The 27597-nt window shown below is 36.4% G+C and overlaps 8 protein-coding genes and 1 pseudogene across 8 annotated transcripts; 4 read left to right on the forward strand and 5 right to left on the reverse strand.

The window, feature by feature from the left end:
* Positions 1 to 2035: 2035 nt before the first annotated feature.
* LOC17895740 (lysine histidine transporter-like 2) lies at positions 2036 to 3804 on the reverse strand. The gene is made up of 6 exons (XM_006301735.1): positions 3623 to 3804; positions 3153 to 3536; positions 2580 to 3079; positions 2405 to 2496; positions 2250 to 2318; positions 2036 to 2134 (listed from the first exon to the last, which is right to left on the reverse strand). Exons 1-6 carry the CDS (start codon positions 3802 to 3804, stop codon positions 2036 to 2038), a joined length of 1326 nt encoding a protein of 441 aa, XP_006301797.1.
* Positions 3805 to 4698: 894 nt separating this feature from the next.
* On the reverse strand, positions 4699 to 6177 carry LOC17895971 (putative F-box protein At1g70970). Its single transcript, XM_006301226.2, has one exon. The coding sequence runs from the start codon at positions 6142 to 6144 to the stop codon at positions 4954 to 4956; it is 1191 nt and encodes a 396-aa protein (XP_006301288.1). The 5' UTR covers positions 6145 to 6177; the 3' UTR covers positions 4699 to 4953.
* A 1575-nt stretch (positions 6178 to 7752) lies between these two features.
* On the reverse strand, positions 7753 to 8880 carry LOC17894130 (putative F-box protein At1g70390). Its single transcript, XM_006301912.1, has one exon. It carries the CDS (start codon positions 8878 to 8880, stop codon positions 7753 to 7755), a length of 1128 nt encoding a protein of 375 aa, XP_006301974.1.
* A 1182-nt stretch (positions 8881 to 10062) lies between these two features.
* On the forward strand, positions 10063 to 12986 carry LOC17894458 (annotated as a pseudogene).
* Positions 12987 to 14466: 1480 nt separating this feature from the next.
* Positions 14467 to 15369, forward strand: LOC17894081 (putative F-box protein At1g70960). Its single transcript, XM_023788523.1, has one exon. It carries the CDS (start codon positions 14467 to 14469, stop codon positions 15367 to 15369), a length of 903 nt encoding a protein of 300 aa, XP_023644291.1.
* Positions 15370 to 16110: 741 nt separating this feature from the next.
* On the forward strand, positions 16111 to 17857 carry LOC17895983. Its single transcript, XM_006302257.2, has 2 exons — positions 16111 to 16275; positions 16706 to 17857. The coding sequence occupies exons 1-2, from the start codon at positions 16167 to 16169 to the stop codon at positions 17671 to 17673; spliced, it is 1077 nt and encodes a 358-aa protein (XP_006302319.2). The 5' UTR covers positions 16111 to 16166; the 3' UTR covers positions 17674 to 17857.
* Positions 17858 to 18009: 152 nt separating this feature from the next.
* On the forward strand, positions 18010 to 18463 carry LOC111831913. The gene has a single exon (XM_023787479.1). The coding sequence runs from the start codon at positions 18077 to 18079 to the stop codon at positions 18329 to 18331; it is 255 nt and encodes an 84-aa protein (XP_023643247.1). The 5' UTR covers positions 18010 to 18076; the 3' UTR covers positions 18332 to 18463.
* LOC17896537 (signal recognition particle subunit SRP72) lies at positions 18464 to 21371 on the reverse strand. The gene is made up of 6 exons (XM_006300773.2): positions 21161 to 21371; positions 20927 to 21063; positions 20453 to 20817; positions 20085 to 20178; positions 19662 to 19943; positions 18464 to 19560 (listed from the first exon to the last, which is right to left on the reverse strand). The coding sequence occupies exons 1-6, from the start codon at positions 21294 to 21296 to the stop codon at positions 18604 to 18606; spliced, it is 1971 nt and encodes a 656-aa protein (XP_006300835.1). The 5' UTR covers positions 21297 to 21371; the 3' UTR covers positions 18464 to 18603.
* Positions 21372 to 21683: 312 nt separating this feature from the next.
* Positions 21684 to 27584, reverse strand: LOC111832165 (DEAD-box ATP-dependent RNA helicase 38-like). The gene is made up of 5 exons (XM_023788524.1): positions 27496 to 27584; positions 26827 to 27123; positions 22657 to 22710; positions 22319 to 22568; positions 21684 to 21694 (listed from the first exon to the last, which is right to left on the reverse strand). Exons 2-5 carry the CDS (start codon positions 26908 to 26910, stop codon positions 21684 to 21686), a joined length of 399 nt encoding a protein of 132 aa, XP_023644292.1. The 5' UTR covers positions 26911 to 27123; positions 27496 to 27584.
* Between the last annotated feature and the right edge of the window lie 13 nt (positions 27585 to 27597).

Genomic DNA, 27597 nt, shown 5'->3' on the forward strand with positions numbered 1-27597 from the left:
TGAAATGACAAAAGTTTATTTATAAAAATCTTACAAATAAAAAGTTATATTATCAAATGTATTTAAAAAATGTTAATATAGATTGATTTGGTTGGTCAAATTAAAAATTAAAATAGTTTAAAAAGTCAACTACATTGAATATTCCATACTAAGAAAACATGGAATGATTTCTATTAAAACAAATATTAAAATACTCAATGTTTAAAATTTCGATCAAGATCTTTATAAAATATTTGAAATTAAGAAAATCTTGCCAATTAAGCTAAATTTTAGGCATTGTATCTTACAAATAAATTTAAATATCAAACGTAATAATTATCTTTCCTTTAATATTGAAAACCAATTTTTTTTTTATCAACTGAAAAATGAACGATGGAGATTAAATCTCTAAACCCGATTAACATATCCGTTTAGTTAGTTAGATCCGCGTGTTAACCCAGTTAGAAATGATAATTATTTCATTTTGAAACTATAGTGTAAATTCATTGTGTACTTCAGCTTTAATAGTATAGATTTATTTTTAATTTGTTTTTCATAATTATAAAATGATATTGGAATGTTTAACAATAATGCTTTAATCTTGTAAACTATTTTTATTTCATTTTAACTATTTTTATTTTATTTTAGTTTTCTGTCTTTTTAGCTTTCAAGTGAAATAATGGATCCTGAAGCTCTATAGAACAAAATTTCTGGAGATCCATTCACTAGGCAGATAAAATATAAGAAGTATACGCTGGAGTTATTTGGGGTGGGACTGAAACTCCAGTTGGCAGTGGAAACTTCACGAGCTCTCATATTCCGTTACAATGCGCTTTGGATTCGCCAATCCCTTGCTCATATGGAAACAGAGCCCTCTGTTTCTTCATCACCATCACTTGGCTTTGTGTTCTCCTTTGGACAAGGCAACAATAAAGACCTCTACTTACTTGCAAGCACTGGTGTTTACAGAATCGTACGCCCGAGCCGCTGTAACTTCCATTGCTCTCTTGAAAAGTACACAACGACCTTACCTCCTTCACAACAGCCTGATCGTTCTCCACCATCTCCCTCGTCGTCTAAAAGACTGCAAAACAACATCTTTAAACAATATTCAGTTGATATTTGGTGATGTGGCCGTCGAAAACAATCAGAAGATGTTTTGTCAAAGAATTGTCTCATTAGATGACATAAAACTAATCAAGGAAGTTTTGTTCAAAGCCACAATATTTTCTATATATAAATGTATATAAATAATTTAGGACACAAATTATTTATTTGAATATCCGAATTTATACCCAAAACTCCAAATTTTCACCCAAAAATCTGGGTATTTACTCAAAAAAAATCGAATATGTATCCGAAAACTAGATATTTATCCAAACTTTTTTGAATATTTGGGTATAATTTTGGATATTTGTGTACCCAAAAATTATCGAGTTTTTAGTGGTTATGAAAATCTATACATGAACCAACCCGAACCCGAATGGACTCGAATAGAAACCAAATCAAGATTAATCCATCGAAACTAGTATGCCGGAACTGGTATACCAGAACTGGTATGCTGGAACTAGTATGCTGGAATTGTAGAAATATTTGTTTATTGCTAAAGAAAGAAAGAGAAAATAAAAAAAAGAAGAAACAAAAAAAGATGAGAAAAAAATGAAAGAAAAAGAGAAAAAGTTTGAGTCAAAGACAAAATTGTTATTTTAATGAATTAAAAATAGATTCTATAGCATTTTAGAGAAAATTAGATTGAAAGTGGCATTTCTCAGAAAAAATAATATTGTTTATGTTATAGACTATAATTTTGTTTGAATTGATATTTATTGAATTTGGATAATGTATCAAATATTCAAATTTTATGAAAATATACAAACCCTTAGAATTGACATCATCACGACCAGCCATAGCGAACAAATGGCTAAAATGGAAAGTATGAGACTCATCATTTGACCACTTGTGTTTCGTCTAAAACGAATCGGTCTCATACCAACGTTGTTGGTTTGATGGAAATAAAAAAGAGTTTGCAAAATACATAGGAGGGTGTGTAAGGTCTTCAAGAGAAGAATTCATAGTCTTTGGCTGAGACTATAATGGTTCTGAGGCCACCAATTGGAGCTACGATCGTCAATATAACACCAACTACTATGCAAAACTGCAAAAAACATTTATCACACAACCAACAAGAAATAAGTTATTGTCAAATAATTTTAACAAAAAAAAAGAAAAATATATAGTAGAATTAAAGATGAGAAGTAATAGAGATATACCCAATTAATAGACCAAGACAATCCGTACTTCTTTGGTTTCTTGAGAATAAGCCACATGATGCATGGTAGCTAATCATAGTTAAATATATAAAAAAAAATATTAAGTATAGAAATGAATATGCTTAATTAGTGTGTGCATTACAATTAATACTTACATAGTATGTTGTTGGGGCAAAGGCGAATCCTCCAAAAAAACCGAGTAATCCACCAAAAAATGGGATGCATATAGCAACGAACATTGTGAAAGCTGATCCATTGATCCAATGTTATAAACTCATATATGTTATATTGTATATACGTATAACGTATAGTAATGATTCAATAACTTACCAACATATAGAGTACGAGTGATGAAGCGGAGTTTGAAGGAAGGAGTGAACATCATCTTCTTTACCAAGAAAGTTTCGAGCATGTCAAAGACAGGCATTGCATATATTTGATAGCTTCCAATGACATGGACCACCACAAACGCGTTAGCAATAGCGATAAGCCAGACTGGTTTTTGCAAGGTCATGAGAACATTGTCGTCGACAGTGTTACCAAAAATGTAGTAACAAATGAATGCAACTGGAAAATAACATATGGCGACGACGATGTACGCAACTACTACTCCTTTCCACATTGCAATCTTCGATGGTTTCTCAGGAGTTGAAGGAATAGTAGCTTGAATCTCCAACACAACATTGTGACCCGCGTATGCAAATGCAACATCTCCTAATGCATTCAAGAAGTTGAATACATTTCCTGAGCTCGTCGAGGCTCTAAACGAGTAGTCTACATTTGGTTGAACTCCTTTCTTCACCGAGGTTGCCCAAGCGATGGTTGAGTAGCTACATATATATATTAAAACCACATTAAATATCATGTTAACATTAAGATTATATGATTATGAGTTGGAGTTACCTCAAAGACATAACAGCAGCAGCAAGAGAGACGATAGAAATGGAGTTAAAATTAGGGAGATGAGCTAAAACAAAGTGTACGGAAGCAAAGATCATGATCCAATATGTAGTTCTAATATTTTTGCAATCGGTGCAAAGAAGGTCATGGATTTTTTTCAGTGACTTCCCTCCTGTAACCATGTACACAATATCCACACCTACTTCAACGATTAGTTGTTGTGGCACCACGATCCAGAGTCCAAGCTTCTCCCCAAACGCGTGTTGACCCAATTCATGGTACCTGTCGAACCTCTTCCCTGGAACCATCTCATGCATTTGCACCATTTGCCATAGTGTGTAGAATGTTATCAGCCATGACATTATCATTATTGTCACTCCAGGTCCCCTGCCATAAATAAAATCATTGTAATACTAATATTGAACGAGTATTTTGAGATCTTTATAAAGATTGACAAGAGATTGGTTATATACCATCCGAGGTTGGACATAGCGTAAGGTAAGCTGAGAACACCAGCGCCGACCATGGCGGTGACATTGTGAAAGGCAGAGTACCACCATTTGGCATTTCTAGAGGATGTTATCGGTAACCAATCATCGACATTTTTCTCCTTTGCGGACGCATCCTTGCTTGGAGACAACTTGTTTTCCCCCATGTTGTTTAGTTTTGGCTGTAGACACAAAAAAGACTATGAGAACCAAAAGGAATCAAGAGCAAGGCAATATCTTTCCTAGTGTTGAAGGCTGTACAACAATGCCAATGAGGATGGATATGTGCCTTGTGACAATGGTTAGATTATGTATACAAAATTATTTTACTGTTTTCTTTCTTTTGACCGTTTTAATCAATTAAAGAAAAAATAGAATGTGTGGGTTGTTGATGATACCTTATGACAGGTTAGTTCGTTTGCTGTTTCACAATATGACCATGAGTTCTTGGAATGGTTGCGTTGGCAATTGGCATGCATGCATGATGAAGATTTTGGTCAAGTCAATGATTCCTTAAACTGCATGAAGATCTGGATTTGCCTAACGTAAAGAGTGTTATCCTTAAACTGTTACTGATTTTTATTTTGACTTTTTTTTTTCCTTAGCTGTTATATCAATGTACTAATTTAGGGATAATATCAGTATCACAATTTACAAGTCACGAAGTCACATTTTTAGGTTATAACCCATACTATTTCATAAACTAAAGTACTTAATCAATTTGTATTTTTGTAGATAAATAAGGGCCTTAATGATCGCGCAGTAGATTGGATATTAATTAACATAAACTAATTTAATTTTGTTATGGATCTGATTATGGGCCTAAACCCGAAACTCTTAATTATGAGGTCTCTTGATCCATGATTAATCGACATATTCGTACTTGGTCTCTGTTGCATGTCCTATTGTATGAAATCGTTGATTTGGGTATCCTTATTAAAATGTGAAAATGAAACTGTTATGTGGTGTGCTTCGTTTCTAGTATACCATGTTTGGTCTGTATGAAACCATCACTTTAAAACATCTTAAAACTTGCTTTTGATAACAAATATGACAACGAACAATCTCAATAAGATCATCATCATTATTATTATTATTATTTAGCATCAATAAAAGATATAACGAGAGTAGTATAATGAAAACTAACAATTTTCCCAATCAGACCAGTACTACGACTTGAAAGAGAGACAACATTATTGTTTAGCATAAGTAGAGAGTAACGACTTTAATAGAAATGAAAACGAACAATACCAATACGACCTGAGAAGCTAGAGAGACAGAACAACCCATAACAAACCAGTGATCTTCTTAATTCTTCACATGAGCCAAGTACTGTCCACATGATCCACGAAGGTTTCAGCATTATCACCATCCAACTTTTCAACATCAATTTTTCTGATCAGATTTGGCTTTTCCGTATTGTAAAGCAACACATGTATAACAGAGGGTATTAGGTGTCCAAGACAGCCGTTTTCTGTGAAAACAAGTTCATTTGTTCCATGAATGTTGCCTCTGAAATAAAGCCTTTTGCATCCAATAGCTTTCTTCCAAGGAGGAATCCTAATGCTTCTGAGTGACCATACTCCCATTTCATCTCTAACCCACATTTGCAAACCTCTACTTTTGTTGTCAACAGGCTGAGGTAAGGCAATTTTCTCATTATAATTCACCAAGTGCCAACTATTATCTGACCTAACTTGCTCAGATAATTCAATGACACTAAATTCTTCAGACATCACATTGAAGCTCATTATTACCCGAGCCTTGTCACTATAACGTTCAGCTTCATAGTACAAAACCCCATCTATAAATAGTCCTTCAGTGGATGGTGAATGATCATACGCACATCTGATCGGTCTCCAAGATTCTTCACCGGCGTTGAATCTTATCGTGCAAACCTGATATGTCCTAATCGGATTTACAAATACCCCACTTCGACATGTTATACATAACACCTTGAATACATCCGTAGCTTTGTCGTATCCCAAAAAACTTTTTATGACAGTTTTTGGATCCGCTTTGATCTCCGGTAAAGTCCTAAACGTTTTCGCACCGGGGTTGCAAATCGCAGACTTAGTTCTTAACTGAAGATAGATCAAACCTTGGATGGGTCGAGTAACACTACAAGTAAATGGCTCAAAAGGAATACGTAACTGTTGTTGACCAGACAACAACAGTGGTTCCTCCTTTTGGTAAACAGAGTGAAACAACGCCTCAGTCTCTACGTCATATTTGCCGGGCGCACGTTTTAGCTCTTTATAAACATTGTAAAACCACGACATCTGAGGTTCAGGCGGGTCGGATGCAAATCGTCCGACCATGAACATCAGTCGAGGCCTATCAATCGATCGGTTCAAGTAAACTTTTGCGAAGTCTTCCCCACGGATAAGAGATGCCCATTGCTTCGAGACGCAGATGCATTTCGCCAAGCTTTTCAGAGTGAAAAATGACATAATGTGCTTTTGTAGATCTAGCGAAAATACTGTGTCGAAACTTGAATTCTCCATTTTTTTTTTCTTTCTTCTCTAATGTAATGTATTGTGATGTGCTCTAGTAGTGTGTTATGTGTTCCAGACAAAACCACAAGTGTGCTGTATTTATAGAAATATCTTAAAGAATGGTTAATTGTTACCAACGTTGTGATGAGTAAGAGAAGAGACTTTAGTTTAGCTTGTTGCGTCGTAAAACCGCGTACATATACACACCTTTAATTTCAATTTCATTGGCTTACATGCATCTAAAAACCAAAGGAGAAATGTTACTCCCACACGTTAAAAACTTACTAAAATTACTAGCCAGTTAGCATTGAGATCATTGGATGATACCCAAGTGCATGCATGAAAGTGACAAAGTTGCTTTATTGTAGTTTAGTTCGTGCTAATTGAATCACATGCACGTCAAAATATTAAGTTACCATTTATTTCTTCTAACAAAAAAAAAATGTTTTTAGTTTTAGTTTTGTTTGTACACAAATTAAAGAAAAAAAGACTTAATTACTAATCTCTCTATATGACTAATTTAACAGAGATAATTGGTACCAAGCATGACATGAAAAGGTTTCCTTTTATCGTAGACGTCTACTCGTTGATCGATCCACAAACACAACAATCTAATATAGAAACACGTTTTAGCTTGTTAAAGAAGAATTGTTTTTCCTCTTAACTAAATAACGTATAAGCAACATTTACACATAATCAATGAACTAACGTTTAGATTGTGTAATAGCTAAGTGAATAGCATCGACTAACACGAGCTAGGGTGACTTAGACAATTTGCTAATAATATTACAAGGACAGAAAATTATACACCAAGTGTTATCGTAGCTACAATACACGTTTAATCTCAGTGACATCGTTAGTCGTTATTTTATGAAAAAACATTTCAACACTAGTCGTTGTCTCACATCCAATAAATACATTGAAAAAATATACTACAATCCAACAAAAACAGAGGACTAAATAACAGAGTTATTGTATCTTGTTTTCTTACAAATCTTTGTTCGTTCCTTTCTTCCTATTCACGCTTATTCATTCACAAATGGCTTATTCAAGATAGATCAGGCCCATAGTTACTTAAAGCGTTTGTGAAATCGATCTTGCTTTCATTCAATAATTGGTTTCTGTGATTTTAGAAGATGAACAAATTAAGAATTAGGGGTTTAAAGTTGCTTTTATGATAGAAACGTTTGATCTGAAAACATTGAGTTTGTTTTGTGTTTGGGATTTTAGGTGTTGGGAGATTATTTAGCTTGTCTTTGGTTTTGCACCTTCTTTCAATGTTTCCTCTGTTTCTTATTTTAATTTGTATTATACCATCACTTTCACACATCTTGGAAATGGTATATTAATAAGTGGCAATAAAACATGTTCTTGGTAAAGACAACAAAGATGACAAAAGAACAATCCCAAATATTATATAGTAGCACTGGAGAGACAACATTATTATTATTTAGCATAAATAAAAGATATAACGACAATAGAAATGAAAACTAACAATCCCAACAAGACCAGTACTAAATCAAGATTAACTACTATAGAAAGGAAAACACAACAAGACCTGAGAGACTGAACAAACCAAACAGTTTCTGATAATCACAGTAGACCAACTCGTATTCCTCACATAAGCCAAGCACTATCAACATGATCCAAGAAGGTGCGAACGCGAACATAATCACTAGTTAAACGTGGAGGAACATCAAGCACTTCAATATGAAACCTTCTGAGATTTTTCGAGTCTGTATTGTAATACACCACATAGGGTGATTCATGATCAAACGCGTCTGGTGCGAAAACAAGTTCTTTTGTTCCAACGGTACCTTTGAAACGAAACCTCCTCTTAGTTTCAATAGTTTCTTTCCAACGAGAAACCACAATGTCTTCTTCTCTTGACCATTCTCCCATTGCATTTCTAACCCATATGCTCAAAACTCCATTGTCTTGGTTATCGATAATAGATAAGGCAACTTTCCCATAGTAATTCACCAAGTCCCAACCACGACGAAAAAAGTTAACTTGATTAGGTAATTCAATGACACTAAAAGTTTCAGACCTTAAGTTGAAGCACATGACCAGAGATTTGTTACTATTGGTATCATGAGCTCCATAGTACAAAGCTTCTCCTTTAAATAGTCCTTCAGTATATGGTTGATGATCACGCTTGCATTTGATCCGTCTCCAAGATTCTTCTCTCGATCCCACCGTGTAAACCTGATATTTCTCAGATGGTTCACTATATCCGGGCCGTGTTACACATAACACCTTGAAAACATTCGTAGCTACATCGTATCCAAGAAAAAAATGTAAGAGATCCCTTCCACGATCATATCCTTGGATCTCCGGTAAATCCTGAACCATTCTTTTCATGCCCGGATTGTAAACCGCAACCTTAGTTCGTAACATAAAACAGATCAAACCTCGGACGGGTTGAGAAACTGTATAGCTACTTGTTCTGTCAGGGATTTCAATGCGCATCTGTTGTTGACCAGACGACAACAATGGTTCCTCCTCTTGATAAACAGAGTGAAAACAGAACACCATAGGTTCGGGTGGATATGTAGACGGTGTGACCACCAACATCAGTCGAGGCCTTTTCATCGATCGGCTCAAGTAAAGATCTTTGAAGTCTTCCCCACGGATAAGAGATTCCCATTGCCTCGAGACGCAGAGGCATCTCGCCAACGTTTTCATAGGCAAAAATGATAAAATCTCCCTATGTAGATCCTGCGGAAGTGTTTCGTAAACCATTCTTTTTTGTTCTTCTGTAATGTATTGTTATGTGCTCTAGTAGTGTATTATGTGTTCCAGACAGAACCACAGATGTGCTGTATTTATTGAAAAACCTTAAGAGTTCAGTTTCTTACCAACGTTGTAATGAGTAAGAGACTTGTAGTTTTAGTTGTTGCGTTGTTAAACCGCGTACATACACACCTTTGATTTCATCTCATTGCTTACATGCATCTAAAGAACAAAGGAGAGTTGTTACTCCCACACGTTAAGAACTTACAAAAATTACTAATTTACTAGCCAATTAGCATTGAGATCATTGGATATACAACCCAAGTGCATGAAAGTGACAAAGTTGCTTTAGTGTAGTTTAGTTCTTGTTAATTGAGTCACACTTCAAAATATTAAGTTACCATTCATTTCTTCTAACAAACAAAACAATGTTTTTACTTTTAGTTTTGTTTGTACACAAATTAAAGAAAATAAAAGGTGTGACACGTCAAAACTTAATCAATAATCTCTCTATATGACTAATTAACAGAGAGTTTTGGTGACTTCAAAAGGTTTCCTTTCATCGTAGACATCTACTCGTTGATCGATCCACAAACACAAAAATCTAATATCGATCCACTTCAAAGGTATCCTGATTATTTTTTTTGTTTCTTTTTTATGTGAAAATTTTGTAAATTTCATTTTTATGTTAGTATATGTTTACTAATATTTGTTCTTTAATATACTTTTGAAAAAATAATCATTGTAATCTTTTAAAATTCTGGATTTGTAATTATTCTATATATTATTCCCTTTTAATTGGTATATTTTGATATATCTAAGAAAAAAATAATATTAGGATATGTAGTTTAATTTTATTTTATATTTATGTATATATTTTTTTATAAGTATCAAAGTTTTATCAATAGACTTGTTACTTGTCAAGATGATAAGTTTTTAATCTAATAAGATAGACATTCAATTTAAGATAGATATATCTTTAGTAAATAATTTTCACTTCTTTTTTTTTCGGCAAATAATTTTCACTTTAGTGATTTTAATTAAATTAAGCATATATTATTCTAATGAGAAGAAAAGAAAAAAAAAGAAGCTTCCCGAATTTTTAAAACATTGCCATATGTAAAATAAATATGAAACCAAAATTTCTCTCTACTATATAAGATTCAATAGTTCCCACTTCCCGGTGAGATTTCAAACCCTTGGCAATAGTTATCTTCTCCGATGTTTCGTGTTCTGAGAAAACTTCAAGCAGCCATGGCTTCCAAATCAGAAGAGAAACCCAAATCCTCGACTTCTCAACCTCCTCCAGCAATCGGAGATCTTTTATCTTCCCTCAATGGTCATATTAAGAGATCCAGTAAGCAGCAATCTGAATTTGAAAAAGTCGTCAAGGTCGCTGATCAAGGTTTTCACAAATTCTTACTTATCTTCTTCTTCCTCGTTGATTTTGATTTGGTGAAATTTGAGAATCTGGTGATTTTCTGTTTCCAGTTTTGTCGATTGTACCTTCCGATGAGGATACGATCCGATGCAAAGTTGTGGCTCTGATCAATGACGATAAGATCGATGTTGCTCTCTCCGTTATTAACTCGTTTCAGAATGTTTCAATCGATCTAGGGTGTGAAAAGGTAAGGCGAATTTTGCATCAATTTAAGTGCATTTGATCTTGAAATTGCGCTAAGATTTGTAAGCTCTTAGAGGGAATCTAATGGATGGATTTGTGTTTTATCTGAAAAGGCGTATTGTTTATAGTTTTACCGTCAGAACAAGATAGATGAGGCTCTTGTGTGTTTACAAGGTCGAGAGAGAGATCCAAAGGCTTTGCTTTTGGAGGCTCAGATTATGTACCGTTTGGGGAAACCAGATGCTTGTTTGGATTTGTATCAGCAACTGACCATGGCTGAGATTAAGAAGTTAAAGGTCAGTTTAGAGGTCAATACCGTCGCGGGGTTGATTTCAGCTGGAAAAGCTTCTCAAGTGCAAAAAGCATTGGAGGGTTTGAAGATTAAACCAACTAGTTCATTTGAGTTGGCTTATAATACTGCTTGCTCTTTGATCGAAAACAATAATTATGCTGATGCAGAACAGCTTTTGCTCACTGCCCGAAGGTAACCCACCCATCTTAGGATTGCACATTACTTAGCTGTACTAAATTGTTGTGACCACTGAACCAGTGAACCTTACTGTTTGATCATGATTCTTTCATGTCTTATCACCACTGCCAAGTATTTTATCATCCCCTGCTTTTGATAATCACATCAATCTAGTATGTAGGGATGTATACACGATTTCCATTTTTTTATTGGGTAACTTTTTCAACACTTAAAGCACATTGATTCACTGACTACTGATTTTAAGTCGTGTACAATGTACTGATGATTTTTCTGATAAATGTACTGTTCCGTTGAGACAGAATTGGTCAGGAGACCCTCACTGATGATTTTACTGACGAGGATATTGAGGTTGAGCTGGCCCCAATTATTGTCCAATTAGCGTATGTCCAACAGGTAAGTTCCTTATTTTCAATTTCTTTCTTCAATTAAGATAATAAAATAAAAGAAAGAGGGGTAATTTTTTATGCTACTCGACTTTTTCTTTTAACATCTTGTGAAGATATCTTCCACTTCCTAGTAACATTTTTTTTTTGTTAGCTCCTTGGACAAACTCAAGAATCCACCAACTCTTACGTAGACATCATTAAACGTAATCTGGATGATGAACCTACACTTGCTGTTGCTGTGAACAACCTTATTGCCTTGAAAGGTTCCAAAGATATTTCTGATGGCTTGAGGAAGTTCGATCGGTTGAAAGAAAAAGACTCCCAAATTTTTCAGCTCTCTCAAGCACTTACTGCAAAGCTTTCACAGAAAAATAAGGAGGTTATATATGCCAATCGCGTCCTTCTACTCCTCCATGCAAATAAGATGGATCAGGTCCTTCAAACTTGCAATCTAGCTTATTCTTCTTTTGTTTCTTCTTTGCATACTCTGCTTAACCAGTTAAAAAAATATCTTTGCCACAGGCACGAGAAATTTGTGCTGCATTGCCTGGTATGTTCCCTGAGAGTGTTATTCCTGCATTGCTTCAAGCTGCTGTTTTGGTGAGAGAAAACAAGGCTGCCAAAGCTGAAGAACTTCTGGGACAGTGTGCTGAAAAATTCCCGGAAAAGTCTAAGTTGCTTCTCTTGGCCAGGGCACAAATTGCTGCTTCTGCCAGTCATCCTCATGTAGCAGCAGAGTCCCTGTCCAAAATACCTGATATTCAGCATTTTCCTGCAACTGTTGCCACCATTGTCTCCCTCAAAGAGCGTGCTGGGGACAACGATGGTGCTGCTGCTGTTCTTGACTCAGCAATTAAATGGTGGTCGAATTCGATGACCGAGAGCAATAAGCTTAGTGTATTGATGCCGGAGGCTGCTGCCTTCAAGCTCAGGCATGGTCAAGCAGAGGAGGCTTCACGGCTATACGAGGAGATTGTGAAAAACCATAGTAGCACAGATGCTCTGGTTGGTCTTGTGACTACACTTGCTCGTGTCAACGTCGAGAAAGCAGAAACTTACGAGAAACAGCTTAGGCCCCTACCGGATTTGAAGGCTGTTGATGTGGATAACCTTGAAAATACCTCTGGTGCAAAACCCATTGTAGGTGCTGCTGCTTCATCTAGTCAGGTAGAAGCTAAGAAAGAGAAGGCGAAGAGACAAAGGAAGAGAAAGCCAAAGTATCCCAAAGGATTCGATCCGGAAAACCCAGGTCCTCGTCCAGACCCTGAAAGATGGCTTCCAAGAAGGGAAAGGTCAAGTTACAGACCCAAGAGGAAGGAAAAACGAGCAACTCAAATCCGTGGCTCGCAGGGTGCTGTGCCGAAGGATAAACGAGAAGCAGCTCCTTCAAAGACTTCAAAGTCAAACCAATTGGCCAGTTCTAAAGCAAATGCACCTGTACCTTCTTCTTCTAGGACCTTAAAAAAGAAGTGTAGAAGATGAACGAAACAACCCTTTAAAATTGATTCATTTGTAAATTTGTTCGTCCTCTGTATTTATTAAAGTTCGTAGTTAAATATCTCTGTTTATTGATAAACAGAGTGAGTATATAAATGAGATTTACAAAGATTTATCACCATTTGTATATATAAGAAAATTCTATAAAGTTACCGCGTGTTAGAGGATACTAATCAACAAGCTATTACACACTAATCCAAGCGTGAAGCGTTAATGGCTGCAGGTTTATATTAGTTGTGTTGATTAGCATATATGTGTAACATGTTGCATGTAACTTATACGTTACTTAATTAGCTTAATTAGTTGAACTTTGTAAATCTGTTAGACCTCTGTCTTTGTATATTACTATATTGTTCTTGTTATAAAATAACGACTAACAAGGCTAATGAGATTGACCGTGTATTCTGGCTACGATAACACTTGGTGCATAATATTGTATTTGTACTTATTATAAGCAAATTGTTTAAGCCACCTAGCTCGTATTAGTCGATACTATTCAACTAGCTGTTACACTATCTAAACGTTAATGGAAGGTTTATATTAGTTTGTTGATTAGCATCATTAATTATGTGTAAAATGTTACTTATACATTATTTAGCTAGAGAAAAAGCTTCTTCTTTAACAAGTTAAAACGTCTTTCTATTATTTAATTGTTGTGTTTGTGGACCGATCAACGAGTAGATGTCTACGATAAAAGGATTCCTTTTGAAGTCATGCTTGGCACCAAATCTCTCTGTTAATTTGTCATATAGAGAGATTATTGATTAAGTTTTGACGTGTCCCACCGAAACTAAAAGTATAAACCTTTTTTTTTTTCTAAAACTTTTTTTATTTTGTTTGTTAGAAGAAATAAATGGTAACTTAATATTTTGACGTGCATGTGATTCAATTAGCACGAACTAAACTACAATAAAGCAACTTTGTCACTTTCATGCATGCAATTGGGTATCATCCAATGATCTCAATGCTAAATGGCTAGTAATTTTAGTAAGTTTTAACGTGTGGGACTGATATTTCTCCTTTGCTCTTTAGATGTAAGCCAATGAAAAATGAAACTAAAAGTGTCTATGTACGCGGTTTAACGACGCAACAAGTTAAACTAAAGTCTTTTACTCATCACAACGTCGGTAACAATTGAGCTCTTAAGATATTTCTATAAATACAGCACATCTTTGGTTTTGTCTGGAACACATAACACACTACTAGAGCACATCACAATACATTACATTAGAGAAGAAAGAAAAAAAAAATGGAGAATTCAAGTTTCGACACAGTATTTTCGCTAGATCTACAAAAGCACATTAATTATGTCATTTTTCACTCTGAAAACCTTGGCGAAATGCATCTGCGTCTCGAAGCAATGGGCATCTCTTATCCGTGGGGAAGACTTCACAAAAGTGTACTTGAGCTTATCGTTGGAAAGGCCTCGACTGATGTTCATGGTCACACGATTTAGAACCCAGCCGCCTGAACCTGAGATGTCGTGGTTTCACAATGTTTGTCTAGAACAAAGACCTGAGCCCGGCTCATTAGTGGGCCTAAGATCACTTTTTACCAAGGTCAACATAACTAACAAGAATAAAAAAAAGGACGTGGACATGGAGGCGTTGTTTCACTCTGTTTACCAAAACGAGGAACCACTGTTGTCGTCTGGCCAACAACAGTTGCGTATTTCTTATGCGCCATTGACTTGTAGTGTTACTCGACCAGTCCGAGGTTTGATCTGTCTTCAGTTAAGAAATAAGTTTGCGATATGCAATCCCGGTGCGAAAACGTTTCGGACTTTACCGGAGATCGAAGCGGATCCAAAAACTGTCATACAGAGTTTTTTGGGATACGATAAAACTACGGATGTATTCAAGGTGTTATGTATAACATGTCAAAGTGGGATATTTATAAACCTGATTACGACATATCAGGTTTGCACGATAAGATTCACCGCCGGTGAAGAATCTTGGAGACCGATCACATGTGAGTATGGTCATAAACCACTTACTGAAGGACTATTTATAAATGGGGTTTTGTACTATGCCGCTGAACGCTATAGTGACAAATCTCGGGTAATAATGAGCTTCAATGTGATGTCTGAAGAATTTAGTGTCATTGAATTATCTGAGCAAGTTAGGTCAGATTATGGTTTGCACTTGGTGAATTATCATGGGAAAATTGCCTTATCTTATTTTGTTAATTACAAAACTGGAGGTTTGCAAATGTGGGTTAGAAATGAAATGGGAGAATGGTTACCCAAAAAAAACATTAAGATTCCTCCTTGGAAGGAAACTGTTGAAGACATAACGTTTTCTTTTAGAGGCACCATTAATGGAACAAATGAACTTGTTTTCACCGAGAACGCCCTTCATGGACGCAAGGGATTACCCTATATTGTGTTGTTTTACGATCCGGAAGAGAAGAATCTAAGAAGATTTGATATTGAAAACTTGGAGGGTCGTGATCATGTTAAAACCTTCGTGGATCATGTGGACAGTACTTGGCTTATGTGAATTAAGAACATACAAGATCACTGGTTTGTTGGGTTGTTCTGTCTCTCTAGCCTCTAAAAAGTGTTCGTTTTCATCATTTCTATTTATGTCGTTTTACTCTTAACTTATGCTAAACAATAATGTTGACTTGTCTTTTTCAAGTCGTACTGGTCTTGTTGGGAGTGTTATTAGTCTTCTTCATTTCTATTGTTGTTAATCTTTTATAAATCTATGCTAAATAATAAATAACGATGTCGTTAATCGTTAATCTACACGTACTATCGTATTGAGATTTTTCGTTGTCTTCGTTATCATCAAAAACATGTTTTATTGCCAATTAAGATAAAACCATTTCCAAGATGTTCTAAAGTGATCATGTTTTTTAATACAAAAAAAAAACACACACAAAAAAACGGAATGAATCATAAGAAAGAAAGAGTGCAAAATCAACTAATGTTTCAAGTCCCATTATTCTTAGGACAAGTAGACGAGTAGTTAAAATAATCTTTAACATCATAAATGAGTTCATTTAAGAGATGTTTTCAACTTGAAAATTTCAGTGATGGCTGTTTCATACTACGTACAAATGAAGCCACAGCACAAACAGTGGTCGGGAAAGAGACTATGATTGGGCTTCACAAATCAGATATATGGGCCTTAGCACTTTATGGCCACTTTGGTTCAGATACAAAACGACACCGTTAGTAAAATCACATGAAACTCCCGAAGATAGTTATTTTTTCGGTTATCTAATTATCTTTGTAGAAAAGAAACAAACCTGTCTGGTCTTTTCGAATGTGATTCTTCGTTCGTTGTTGATGATGATGAGGCTGGTTCAAGTATCTTCTACTGAATCCATTTCTTCTATTTCATCTTCCTCGGCTCGGAATGGTGGTGGTGGAGTTCTCTACTTGAAGCGTGTTTCTGGTAATATCATCGAACACCTTGTGGGCGTTTGTGTTTTTATTTTTTTCTTTCAATTTTTTTGCTTTGTGGGTAAATTGATTCTTAATCCGCTTTAGTAGATGAACTCGCGAGGCTTAATTGGAAAAATTGATACATTCATAATAGAAAGTTCGCTGCTTGTTCCCGTATCTGGGTTTAGTTGATTTCCTCCACAAATGTTGTTCCTTTTTAATATGTTTTTTTTTTTGTTTGAATCTGTTTGATGCTTTTAAAGTTCAAAGATTGTATTTTTTTTTCCGTATATTAGGAAGAAGATTACAGTCCAGGGTTCTAGGTTTATCACTGATTTGAAACGTTCTTGTATTGATAAAGTAGGCCATAAGCTTTGATCATATATTGCAGTCACTTTTATTAAACTTGAGTGTATGTTTTCTCTAACTTTGTGTTTCAGTCTGCGGTTTCTGTAGTGTCTTGAAGCCAAATAAAGTTGCTTTCAGTAGCATGATTCGTTCAACTTTGAGGACTTGCTCAGTTTCTGGGTTCCACACTCTTTGTCCCAAGTCAAGCGGTTCTGTTGTTTCGAAAAAGAGGTTTTGTTCCACTGCCTCACCACTCATCACTGAAACTACTTCACCCTTTGGTCATCCCCGTTCTTCAGTAATTGTGTCAAGCCTTCTCTCCCCATCAGATGTCCCTCAGAAATCGGAAGAATGGTTCGCTTTGCGGAAAGATAAGTTAACCACAAGTACATTCAGTACAGCGCTCGGTTTTTGGAAAGGAACCCGACGTGCCGAGCTCTGGCATGAAAAGGTATATGACTCAGATTTACGAGTATTTGAGGAATCTGCACAGTTTGCTATGAACTGGGGTGTACAGATGGAACCAGCTGCAATAGAGAGGTACAAGCGAATCATGGGTTGTGAGGTCGGTTCAATGGGGTTTGCTATTCACTCCAACGAGCAGTTTCACTGGCTTGGCGCATCCCCGGATGGAATTCTTGATTGCTTTGGTATCCTAGAAGTGAAATGCCCATATAACAAAGGGAAAACCGAAACTGTGTTACCGTGGAAAAAAGTTCCCTACTATTACATGCCTCAGCTGCAGGGTCAGATGGAGATAATGGACCGGGAATGGGTAAACTTGTACTGCTGGACACGAAATGGAAGCACGGTTTTCCGTGTGATGAGAGACCGAAGCTATTGGAGTATCATACATGATGTACTAAGGGAGTTCTGGTGGGAGAATGTCGTTCCTGCTAGGGAGGCTTTGTTGTTAGGGAAAGAGGATGAGGAGGTGAAAAAGTATGAGCCAACATCTACGCATAAGCGAACCGGGCTTGCCATAGCTAAAAGCATAAATTTGGCTGCGGAATCAAAACTAGTATGCAGAGAAATTGCTGATCACGTCGAGTTCTTTTAGATGAATATGAGAATCTCCTAAATCTTTTGAATTATTTAATCGATGATTCATCTTATTAGATCACATTGTTATACTTGTGAAACTGGTTAAATGACGTAATACTCTTTGATCAGATTTCTAGACTATCTGGAGATCAGCGGTTCCTATCGCCTGTAAATTAATTTGATGTGAATTGTTTCGTTCATTGTAAAATTAGGTGAAGATAGTTAGACCAAATTTTCAGTCAAAAGACAAAATATTGATTTCTCTTTGCCAACCAATCAGATGGCCAAAAAACAGACTTTGTAATTTAGGAGTTGGTTACCAAAACAAAAGAGAGGAAACTAATAACTAAACCGAGTCAACCAAACAACAACGAACAAGAAAAACAAAGCTGCACATTATTGTCAATATATAATGAAATATGTTCCTCCAAACTAATGGTTATTTGATTCTTGAACATCTGCAAGTCGAGAAGAATATGGATTCGGGGCCATCGTGGGCTGATCAATGGGATTATAACAATCCTGACCCTCTTCCGTGTCCGACGAACGAGGATGAGAGCAAAAAGAGCAGTAAGAAGCAGAAGAAGGAAGAGGATGGAAGCAAAAGCAGTCTTGGGAAGACATTACTTGGGTTCAAATGGGTGAAGGAGCTCCGCAAGAAATCTGAAAAGTGATCAGTAGAGAGATGTTATTTGATTCTTGTTGTTCTTAATCCATTCTTTCTCTTCTTCATCTCTATTTAGCTTTAGTGTTTTACTCCTATTAACCGCTTCAAATATCGTTAAAAAGCAAAAGAATTCAGGCAATGCAAAAAGAAATTAACCAAAATCTTAAAAGGGTCAAGACAATTAAAACTTGATCAATCCAAAGTAAAAAGGACAATGCTAAGTACTCTTTGTTTTTGTTTTATCAGAACAGATAAAACAATCTTAAAGGGTTGTTTCGTTCATCTTCTAGACTTCTTTTTTGAGGCCCTAGAAGAAGAAGGTGCAGGTGCATTCGGTTTAGAACTGGCCCCTTGGTTTGACTTTGATGTTGAAGGAGCTGCTTCTTGTTTATCCTTCGCCACTGCACCCTGCGAGCCACGGATTTGAGCAGCTCGCTTGTCCTTCCTTTTGGGTCTGTAACTTGACCTTTCCCTTCTGGGAAGCCATCTTTCAGGGTCTGGAGGTGGACCTGGGTTTGCCGGATCGAATCCTTTGGGATACTTTGGCTTTCTCTTCCTCTTCCTCTTCGCCTTCTCTTTCTTCACTTCTTCCTGAATCGATGAAGCAGCAGTGCCTTCGATAGGTTTTGCACCAGAGGTCTTTTCTAGGTTATCCACATCAACGGTGTTCAAAGCTGGTAGGGGCCTAAGCTGCTTCTCGTAAGTTTCTGCTTTCTCGACGTTGACACGAGCAAGTGTAGTCACAAGACCAACCAGAGCACCTGTGCTATTATGGTTTTTCACAATCTCCTCATATAGCCGTGAAGCCTCCTCTGCTTGACCATGCCTGAGCTTGAATGCAGCAGCCTCCGGCATCAATACACTAAGCTTATTGCTCTCGGTCATTGAATTCGACCACCATTTAATAGCTGAGTCAAGAACAGCAGCAGCACCATCGTTGTCCCCAGCACGCTCTTTGAGGGAGACAATGGTGGCAACAGTTGCAGGAAAATGCTGAATATCAGGTATTTTGGACAGGGACTCTGCTGCTACATGAGGATGAGTGGCAGAAGCAGCAATTTGCGCCCTGGCCAAGAGAAGCAACTTAGACTTTTCCGGGAATTTTTCAGCACACTGTCCCAGAAGTTCTTCAGCTTTGGCAGCCTTGTTTTCTCTCACCAAAACAGCAGCTTGAAGCAATGCAGGAATAACACTCTCAGGAAACATACCAGGCAATGCAGCACAAATTTCTCGTGCCTGTGGCAAATAAATTTTTTCAACTGGTTAAGCAGAGTATGCAAAGAAGAAACAAAAGAAGAAACAAAAGAAGAATAAGCTAGATTGCAAGTTTGAAGGACCTGATCCATCTTATTTGCATGGAGGAGTAGAAGGACGCGATTGGCATATATAGCCTCCTTATTTTTCTGTGAAAGCTTTGCAGTAAGTGCTTGAGAGAGCTGAAAAATTTGGGAGTCTTTTTCTTTCAACCGATCGAACTTCCTCAAGCCATCAGAAATATCTTTGGAACCTTTTAAGGCAATAAGGTTGTTCACAGCAACAGCAAGTGTAGGTTCATCATCCAGATTACGTTTAATGATGTCTACGTAAGAATTGGTGGATTCTTGAGTTTGTCCAAGGAGCTAACAAAAAAAAAAAATTGTTACTAGGAAGTGAAAGATATCTTGACAAGATGTTAAAAGAAAAAGTTGAGCAGCATAAAAAATTACTCCTCTTCCTCTCCTTTCTTAATTTAAGAAAGAATTTGAAAATAAGGAACTTACCTGTTGGACATACGCTAATTGGACAATAATTGGGGCCAGCTCAACCTCAATATCCTCGTCAGTAAAATCATCAGTGAGGGTCTCCTGACCAATTCTGTCTCAACGGAACAGTACATTTATCAGAAAAATCAGCAGTACATTGTACACGACTTAAAATCAGTAGTCAGTGAATCAATGTGCTTTAAGTGTTGAAAAAGTTTCCCTACATACTAGATTGATGTGATTATCAAAAGCAGGGGATGATAAAATACTTGGCAGTGGTGATAAGACATGAAAGAATTATGATCAAACAGTAAGGTTCACTGGTTCAGTGGTCACAACAATTTAGTACAGCTAAGTAATGTGCAATCCTAAGATGGGTGGGTTACCTTCGGGCAGTGAGCAAAAGCTGTTCTGCATCAGCATAGTTATTGTTTTCGATCAAAGAGCAAGCAGTATTATAAGCCAACTCAAATGAACTAGTTGGTTTAATCTTCAAACCCTCCAATGCTTTTTGCACTTGAGAAGCTTTTCCAGCTGAAATCAACCCCGCGACGGTATTGACCTCTAAACTGACCTTTAACTTCTTAATCTCAGCCATGGTCAGTTGCTGATACAAATCCAAACAAGCATCTGGTTTCCCCAAACGGTACATAATCTGAGCCTCCAAAAGCAAAGCCTTTGGATCTCTCTCTCGACCTTGTAAACACACAAGAGCCTCATCTATCTTGTTCTGACGGTATAAACAATACGCCTTTTCAGATAAAACACAAATCCATCCATTAGATTCCCTCTAAGAGCTTACAAATCTTAGCGCAATTTCCAGAGCAAATGCACTTAGATTGATGCAAAATTCGCCTTACCTTTTCAAATCCTAGATCGATTGAAACATTCTTTATCGAGTTAATGACGGAAAGAGCTCCATCGATATTATCGTCTTTGATTAGAGCCACAACTTTGCATCGGATCGCATCTTCATCGGAAGGTACAATCGACAAAACTGTAAAAAAAAGTTCACCAGATTCTCAAATTTCATCAAATCAAAATCAACGAGAATTGTACGAGGAAGGAGGAGGTAAGTAAGAATTTGTGAAAACCTTGATCAGCGACCTTGACGGATTTTTCATATTCAGATTGCTGGTTATGTTCATGGATGGAAGAGAAGAGATCTTCGATTGCTGGAAGAGGCTGTGAAGTCGAGGTTTTGGCTTTTTCTTTCGATTTGGGAGCCATGGCTGCTTCAAGTTTTCTCAGAACACGAAACACCGGAGATGAAAACGGGATCCAAGCTTCCAGATTTTTTTGTCAAGGGTTTGCATTGCCAAGATAACGTATGGGCTTTTATATGGGCTTTTGAAATATCATTTTATGTATGTTCATGTCCAATTATCTTATGCTGGATATTTGAAAATCAAGCAGATAGATACAAATTTTAGAAAACTGTTAAAAGGACAATAACAGTAATATAATTTGGTTTTGGTTTTCTTCTGCGTATGCCAATGTTATGCTTCTAGACTAGTTCTAGACATGTTCATAAGTTACATACTGTTATGACAAAAAAAAAAAAATGTTACATACTGTATTTTATAAAATGCCAAAATCATATCTCGAAAAACTTTTTTACATATTTCCTATTCATTAAAATAATACGCTTAAGTTTAATTAAAATACACTGAAGGGGATTTTATTTACTTAAATACAAGTTTTTACTTCCAAAAATTAAAATTGAATATTATCTCATCATTATATAAAAGTTTAGTTTTTACAATTAATAACTCACATGGTAATGACACTTGTCAAGTATATTGATAAAATTCCGATACTTGTATAAAACTGAACATGATGGGGACATGTATCAAGCAATATATGAAATTTTGATACCTGTAGACGAATTTTGTCTAATTAAATTTTGATATTTGCTAAGATGAAAGCTTTAACATAAAACATATATTATAAGATATCTATATATCTATATAAGTATATAATTTAACATTACTAGAATTTTTTAAAATAATATGTTGCAATAAATTTAAAATGTAGAAATGTAAAGTTACGTCTGTTATAAAAAGTTAATTAATGTAGTAAGGCCAAAAAAACACTATTTTCCCAACTAAAAATGTATCTATATAGTATATACTTCTTAAATATTACAACATAATATGAATATATATTCGTTTGTTTTTAAAATGTATACCATGAAACTAAATACATACTAGTAAAAGAATGAAAATTAAGGAAATAGTTTTGGAGGATGCCAGCTTCCTTGAGAGCGGCTTTGTACTCTTCCTCTGAGTTCCAAGTGGTTATCTCTTTTACATTTGCTCCAAAGTACTTCTCGATCTTCTCCATCGCTTCTTTATCCCACCCATCATCTAACAACAGATTGAATACCGCTCCTTTACCGCCAAACCGGCCAGCCCTTCCCACTCTGTGAAGGTAAACCTCATAATTTGGCTCCTCGGTGTTATAAGTACAGGGAAGATTATAATTGACAACCAAATTCACCTGCATTATTGTGTTAACCAAGCAAGACACATGAACTACGAGAGACAGGTTTTGGGGCCAAAAGATAAAAGGATAATAACACACTAACCTGCTTTTGGTCAAAACCTCTTGCAATGACATCGGTTGCAATGAGAACTTGAGTTAAGTTTGCTTTGAACTCCTTCACTACTGCATCTCTGTCCGCTACTGTCATACTACCATGAATGCTGGTGACATCATACCCCATTTCCGCAAGAGCTTTGTGCAGTTTGTCCGAGGAAGAGGAAATAGAAGAAATGGATTCAGTAGAAGATACTTGAACCAGCCTCATCATCATCAATCAACAAACGGAGAATCACATTCGAAAAGACCAGACAGGTTTGTTTCTTTTCTACAAAGATAATTAGATAACCGAGAAAATAACTATCTTCGGGAGTTTCATGTGATTTTCCTAACGGTGTCGTTTTGTATCTGAACCAAAGTGGCCATAAAGTGCCAAGGCCCATATATCTGATTTGTGAAGCCCAATCATAGTCTCTTTCTGGACCACTGCTAGTTTCATTACACAAGGTAGGGGATTCTTCAAATTGTAAAACTACACAATTGTATGTGTTTCGTCTGTGCTTAGTATGAAACGACGACCATCACTTGAAAACATCTCTTAATTGAACTGATTATGATGTTGAAGATTATTAAACTACTTGTCCTAAGAATAATGGGAGTTGAAACATTAGTTGATTTTGCACTCTTTCTTTCATATGACTCATTCCATTTTTTGTTTTTGTTTTTGTTTTTGTATTAAAAACATCACTTCGAACATCTTGGAAATGGTTTTATACTAATTGGCAATAAAATGTGTTTTTGATGATAATGAAGACAACGAAAAATCTCAATAAGATAGTATGTATAGATTAAAGATTAACGACATCAATATCATTATTTAGCATAGGTTTGTAAAAGAGATATAACAACAATAGAAATGAAGAAGACTAACAATCCTCCAAATCAGACCAGTATGACTTGAAAAAGACAAGACAACATTATTGTTTAGCATAAGTCAAGAGTATAAATGAAAAGGAACACTTGAGAGAGAGGCTGGAGAGACAGAACAACCCAACAAACCAGCAGTGATCTTTATTCTTCAGATAAGCCAAGTACTGTCCACATGATCCACGAAGGTTTCAACATAATGACCCTTCACCTCTTCAATTTTAAATCTTCTTAGATCTCCCGAATTTGTATCGTACAACAACACAATATAGGGTAAGTTTTGATTTCCAAGAGAGGGGCTGTCTGTGAAAACAAGTTCATTTGTTCTATTAATGTTGCCTACGAAATAAAACGGTTTGTCTTCAACAGTTTGCTTCCAAGGAGGAATCGGAATGCTTCTGAGTAACCATTCTCCCATTTGATCTCTAACCCACATTTGCAAACCGCTAGTGTTGTAGCCAACAGGAGCAGGTAAGGCAATTTCCTCATTATAGTTCACCAAGTCCCAACTATGACCTCCTCTGCTAACTTGCTCAGATAATTCAATGACACTAAATTCTTCAGACATCACATTGAAGCTCATTATTACCCGAGCCTTGTCACTATAGCGTTCAGCTTTATAGTACAAAACCCCGTCTATAAATAGCCCGTCATCACATGGTTTATGACCGTACTCACATGTGATCGGTCTCCAAGATTCTTCACCGGCGGTAGATCTTATCGTGCAAACCTGATACGTCGTAATGGGGGTTTCAGACATATCATACAATGATATACATAACACCTTGAATACATCCGTAGCTTTGTCGTATCCCAAAAAACAGTTTATGCAAACTTCAGAATTACCCCCATCGACCTCCGGTAATTTCCGAAACGTTTTCGCACCCGGATTGCAAATCACAATCTGATTGTCCAAATGAAGACAGACCAAACCTTGGACGGGTCGAAGAGCACTACAAGTAATTGGCTGAACATAAGAAATACGCAACTGTTGTTGACCAGACGACAACAGTGGTTCCTCCTTTTCCTTTAGGTAAACAGAGTGAAACAACGTCTCCATACTTGGATTTTCACAAACATCGTGAAACCACGACATCTCAGGTTCAGGCGGCTGGGTTCTATCTCGACTGACCATGAACATCAGTCGAGGCCTATCCACCGATCGGGTCAAGTAAACTTTTGCGAAGTCTTCCCCACGGATAAGAGATGCCCATTGCTTCGAGACGCAGATGCATTTCGCCAAGCTTTTCAGAGTGAAAAATGACATAATGTGCTTTTGTAGATCTAGCGAAAATACTGTGTCGAAACTTGAATTCTCCATTTTTTTTTTCTTTCTTCTCTACTGTATTGTGATGTGCTCTAGTAGTGTGTTATGTGTTCCAGACAAAACCACAAGTGTGCTGTATTTATAGAAAAATCTTAAAGAATGGTTAATTGTTACCAACGTTGTGATGAGTAAGAGAAGAGACTTTAGTTTAACTTGTTGCGTCGTAAAACCGCGTACATACATACACACCTTTAATTTCATTTCATTGGCTTACATGCATCTAAAAACCAAAGGAGAAATGTTAGTCACACACGTTAAAAACTTACTAAAATTACTAGCCAGTTAGCATTGAGATCATTGGACGATACCCAAGTTCATGAGAGTGACAAAGTTGCTTTAGTGTAGTTTAGTTCTTGCTAATTGAATCACACGTCAATATCTCAAGTTTAACATTGTTTCTTCTGACAAAAAAAAAAGGTTTTCACTTTTAGTTTTGTTTGTACACAAATTAAAGGAAAACAATAAAAGGTGTCATGACACGTCAAAACTTAATCGCTAATTTCTATATGACTAATTAACAGAGAGATTTGGTGTCAAGCATGACTTGAAAATGTTTCCTTTTATCGTAGACATATACTCGTTGATCGATCCACAAACACAACAATCTATCTAATATAGAAACACGTTTTCGCTTGTTAAAGAAGAAGCTTTTTTCTCTAGCTAAGTAATGTATAAGTAACATTTTACACACATAATCAATGATGCTAATCAACAAACTAATAGAAACCTGCCATTAACATTTAGATACTGTAATAGCTAGTTGAATAGTATCGAGTATCGACTAACACGAGCTAGGTGGCTTAAACAATTTGCTTATAATAGTACAAGGACAAAATTATGCACCAAGAAGTGTTATCGTAGCCACAAGACACGGTCAATCTCATTAGCCGTTATTTTATAAAAAGAAGAATATACAAAAACAGAGGTCTAACAGATTTTAAGGGAGACAATGGTGGCAACAGTTGCAGGAAAATGCTGAATATCAGGTATTTTGGACAGGGACTCTCCTGCTACATGAGGATGACTGGCAGAAGCAGCAATTTGTGCCCTGGCCAAGAGAAGCAACTTAGACTTTTCCGGGAATTTTTCAGCACACTGTCCCAGAAGTTCTTCAGCTTTGGCAGCCTTGTTTTCTCTCACCAAAACAGCAGCTTGAAGCAATGTAGGAATAACACTCTCGGGAAACATACCAGGCAATGCAGCACAAAGTTCTCGTGCCTGTGGCAAAGAAAATTTCTTAACTGGTTAAGCAGAGTATGCACAGAAGAAACAAAAGAGGAATAAGCCAGACTGCAAGTTAAAAGGACCTGATCCATCTTATTTGCATGGAGGAGTAGAAGTACGCGATTGGCATATATGAACCTCCTTATTTCTCTGTGAAAGCTTTGCATCAAGTGCTTGAGAAAGCTGAAAATTTTGGGAGTCTTTTTCTTTCAGCCGATCAAACTTCATCAAGCCATCAGAAATATCTTTGGAACCTTTTAAGGCAATAAGGTTGTTCACAAGCAACAGCAAGTGTAGGTTCATCATCCAGATTGCGTTTAATTATGTCTACACAAGAGCTGGTGGATTCTTGAGTCTTTCCAAGGACCTGACAAAGAAAAAAACTATGTTACTAAGAACTGGAAGATATCTTGACAAGAGATAAGCAGTATAAAAAGTACCTGTTGGACATATGCTTCATGAACAGCAATTGGGGCAAGCTCATTCTCGATATACTCATCAGAAAATTCGTCAGTGACAGTTTCCTGACAAATTATGTCTCAAAGCAACAAAAAATTTATCAGGTATGAGTTACATTGTACAAGACTTCTGAAAATCAGCAGTCAAATGATCAATGTACTTGAAGTGTTGATGTATACATCCCTACAAACTAGATTTGATGTGCTTATCAAAAGCAGCATGTTGATGGGAAAATGATTGAATAGTTGGCAGTGGTGATAAGACAAGAAAGAATTGAGACAAAACAGTGCTAACAACTAATTTACCCGTGTCAAAAAGAACCTCTTCAGAAATCACTAGTAGAAACAATGGCTTAGGAGACATAAATAATGAGCAATCCTACATAATTAGGCTTAGATCTCTTAAATAAAGTGAGATTATAAACCTCCTGCCAGTGAGAAGAAGTTGTTCTGCATCAGCATAGTTATTGATTTCAGTCAAAGAGCAAGCAGAATTATAAGCCAACTCAAAAGAACTAGTTGGTTTGATCTTCAAACCCTCCAATGCCATAGCCACCGTCTTCCTTGTCTTGGCTATCTGCAAAGTTAAAATAAGAGCCAAAACTTGTTCAGTGACAGATTCTAATGCATTGTCCTCGACACATAGAGAGTGATGTTAAAATTATTCCTGCTTACTTAAAAAACCAGTATAAAGTGTTGTTATGATCAATGTGTTGAAAAAGATACCCAATAAAAAAGGAAATCATGTAAACATCCCTACATACTAGATTGATGTGTTTATCAAAAGCAGGGGATGTTCAAGGAAAACACATGATAAAATACTTGGCAGTGGTGATAAGACACGAAAGAATTATGATCAAACAGTAAGGTTCAGTGGTTACAACTATTTTACCGAATTACTGATCCTATTTAGTACAGCTAACTAATGTGCAATCCCAAGATGGGTTACCTTCGGGCAGTGAGCACATGCTGTTCTGCATCAGCATAGTTATTGTTTTCCATCAAAGAGCAAGCAGTATTATAAGCCAACTCAAATGAACTAGTTGGTTTA

This window comes from Capsella rubella, unplaced genomic scaffold (genome assembly GCF_000375325.1).
Source record: "Capsella rubella cultivar Monte Gargano unplaced genomic scaffold, Caprub1_0 scaffold_2, whole genome shotgun sequence".
NCBI lineage: Eukaryota > Viridiplantae > Streptophyta > Magnoliopsida > Brassicales > Brassicaceae > Capsella > Capsella rubella.

What these genes read in the sequence shown, in the direction of transcription:
- LOC17895971 (XM_006301226.2), bottom strand. Translation starts at nt 6,144, where the DNA reads ATGGAGAATTCAAGTTTCGACACAGTATTTTCGCTAGATCTACAAAAG.
- LOC111831913 (XM_023787479.1), top strand. Translation starts at nt 18,077, where the DNA reads ATGTTCCTCCAAACTAATGGTTATTTGATTCTTGAACATCTGCAAGTC.
- LOC17895983 (XM_006302257.2), top strand. Translation starts at nt 16,167, where the DNA reads ATGATGATGAGGCTGGTTCAAGTATCTTCTACTGAATCCATTTCTTCT. An exon ending in CTACTTGAAGCGTGTTTCTG is followed by an intron (nt 16,276 to 16,705) that starts GTAATATCATCG and finishes TTTGTGTTTCAG; the next exon opens with TCTGCGGTTTCTGTAGTGTC.
- LOC17894130 (XM_006301912.1), bottom strand. Translation starts at nt 8,880, where the DNA reads ATGGTTTACGAAACACTTCCGCAGGATCTACATAGGGAGATTTTATCA.
- LOC17895740 (XM_006301735.1), bottom strand. Translation starts at nt 3,804, where the DNA reads ATGGGGGAAAACAAGTTGTCTCCAAGCAAGGATGCGTCCGCAAAGGAG. An exon ending in GCTGCTGTTATGTCTTTGAG is followed by an intron (nt 3,080 to 3,152) that starts GTAACTCCAACT and finishes ATATATATGTAG; the next exon opens with CTACTCAACCATCGCTTGGG. An exon ending in TTGCCCCAACAACATACTAT is followed by an intron (nt 2,319 to 2,404) that starts GTAAGTATTAAT and finishes AACTATGATTAG; the next exon opens with CTACCATGCATCATGTGGCT.
- LOC17894081 (XM_023788523.1), top strand. Translation starts at nt 14,467, where the DNA reads ATGGAGGCGTTGTTTCACTCTGTTTACCAAAACGAGGAACCACTGTTG.
- LOC111832165 (XM_023788524.1), bottom strand. Translation starts at nt 26,910, where the DNA reads ATGTCTCCTAAGCCATTGTTTCTACTAGTGATTTCTGAAGAGGTTCTT. An exon ending in TAGTTGTTAGCACTGTTTTG is followed by an intron (nt 22,711 to 26,826) that starts TCTCAATTCTTT and finishes AAAGCAAACTTA; the next exon opens with ACTCAAGTTCTCATTGCAAC. An exon ending in GAGGTTTTGACCAAAAGCAG is followed by an intron (nt 22,569 to 22,656) that starts GTTAGTGTGTTA and finishes ACAATAATGCAG; the next exon opens with GTGAATTTGGTTGTCAATTA.
- LOC17896537 (XM_006300773.2), bottom strand. Translation starts at nt 21,296, where the DNA reads ATGGCTCCCAAATCGAAAGAAAAAGCCAAAACCTCGACTTCACAGCCT. An exon ending in CGTCAAGGTCGCTGATCAAG is followed by an intron (nt 21,064 to 21,160) that starts GTTTTCACAAAT and finishes TTTTTTTTACAG; the next exon opens with TTTTGTCGATTGTACCTTCC. An exon ending in ATGCAAATAAGATGGATCAG is followed by an intron (nt 19,561 to 19,661) that starts GTCCTTCAAACT and finishes TATTTGCCACAG; the next exon opens with GCACGAGAAATTTGTGCTGC.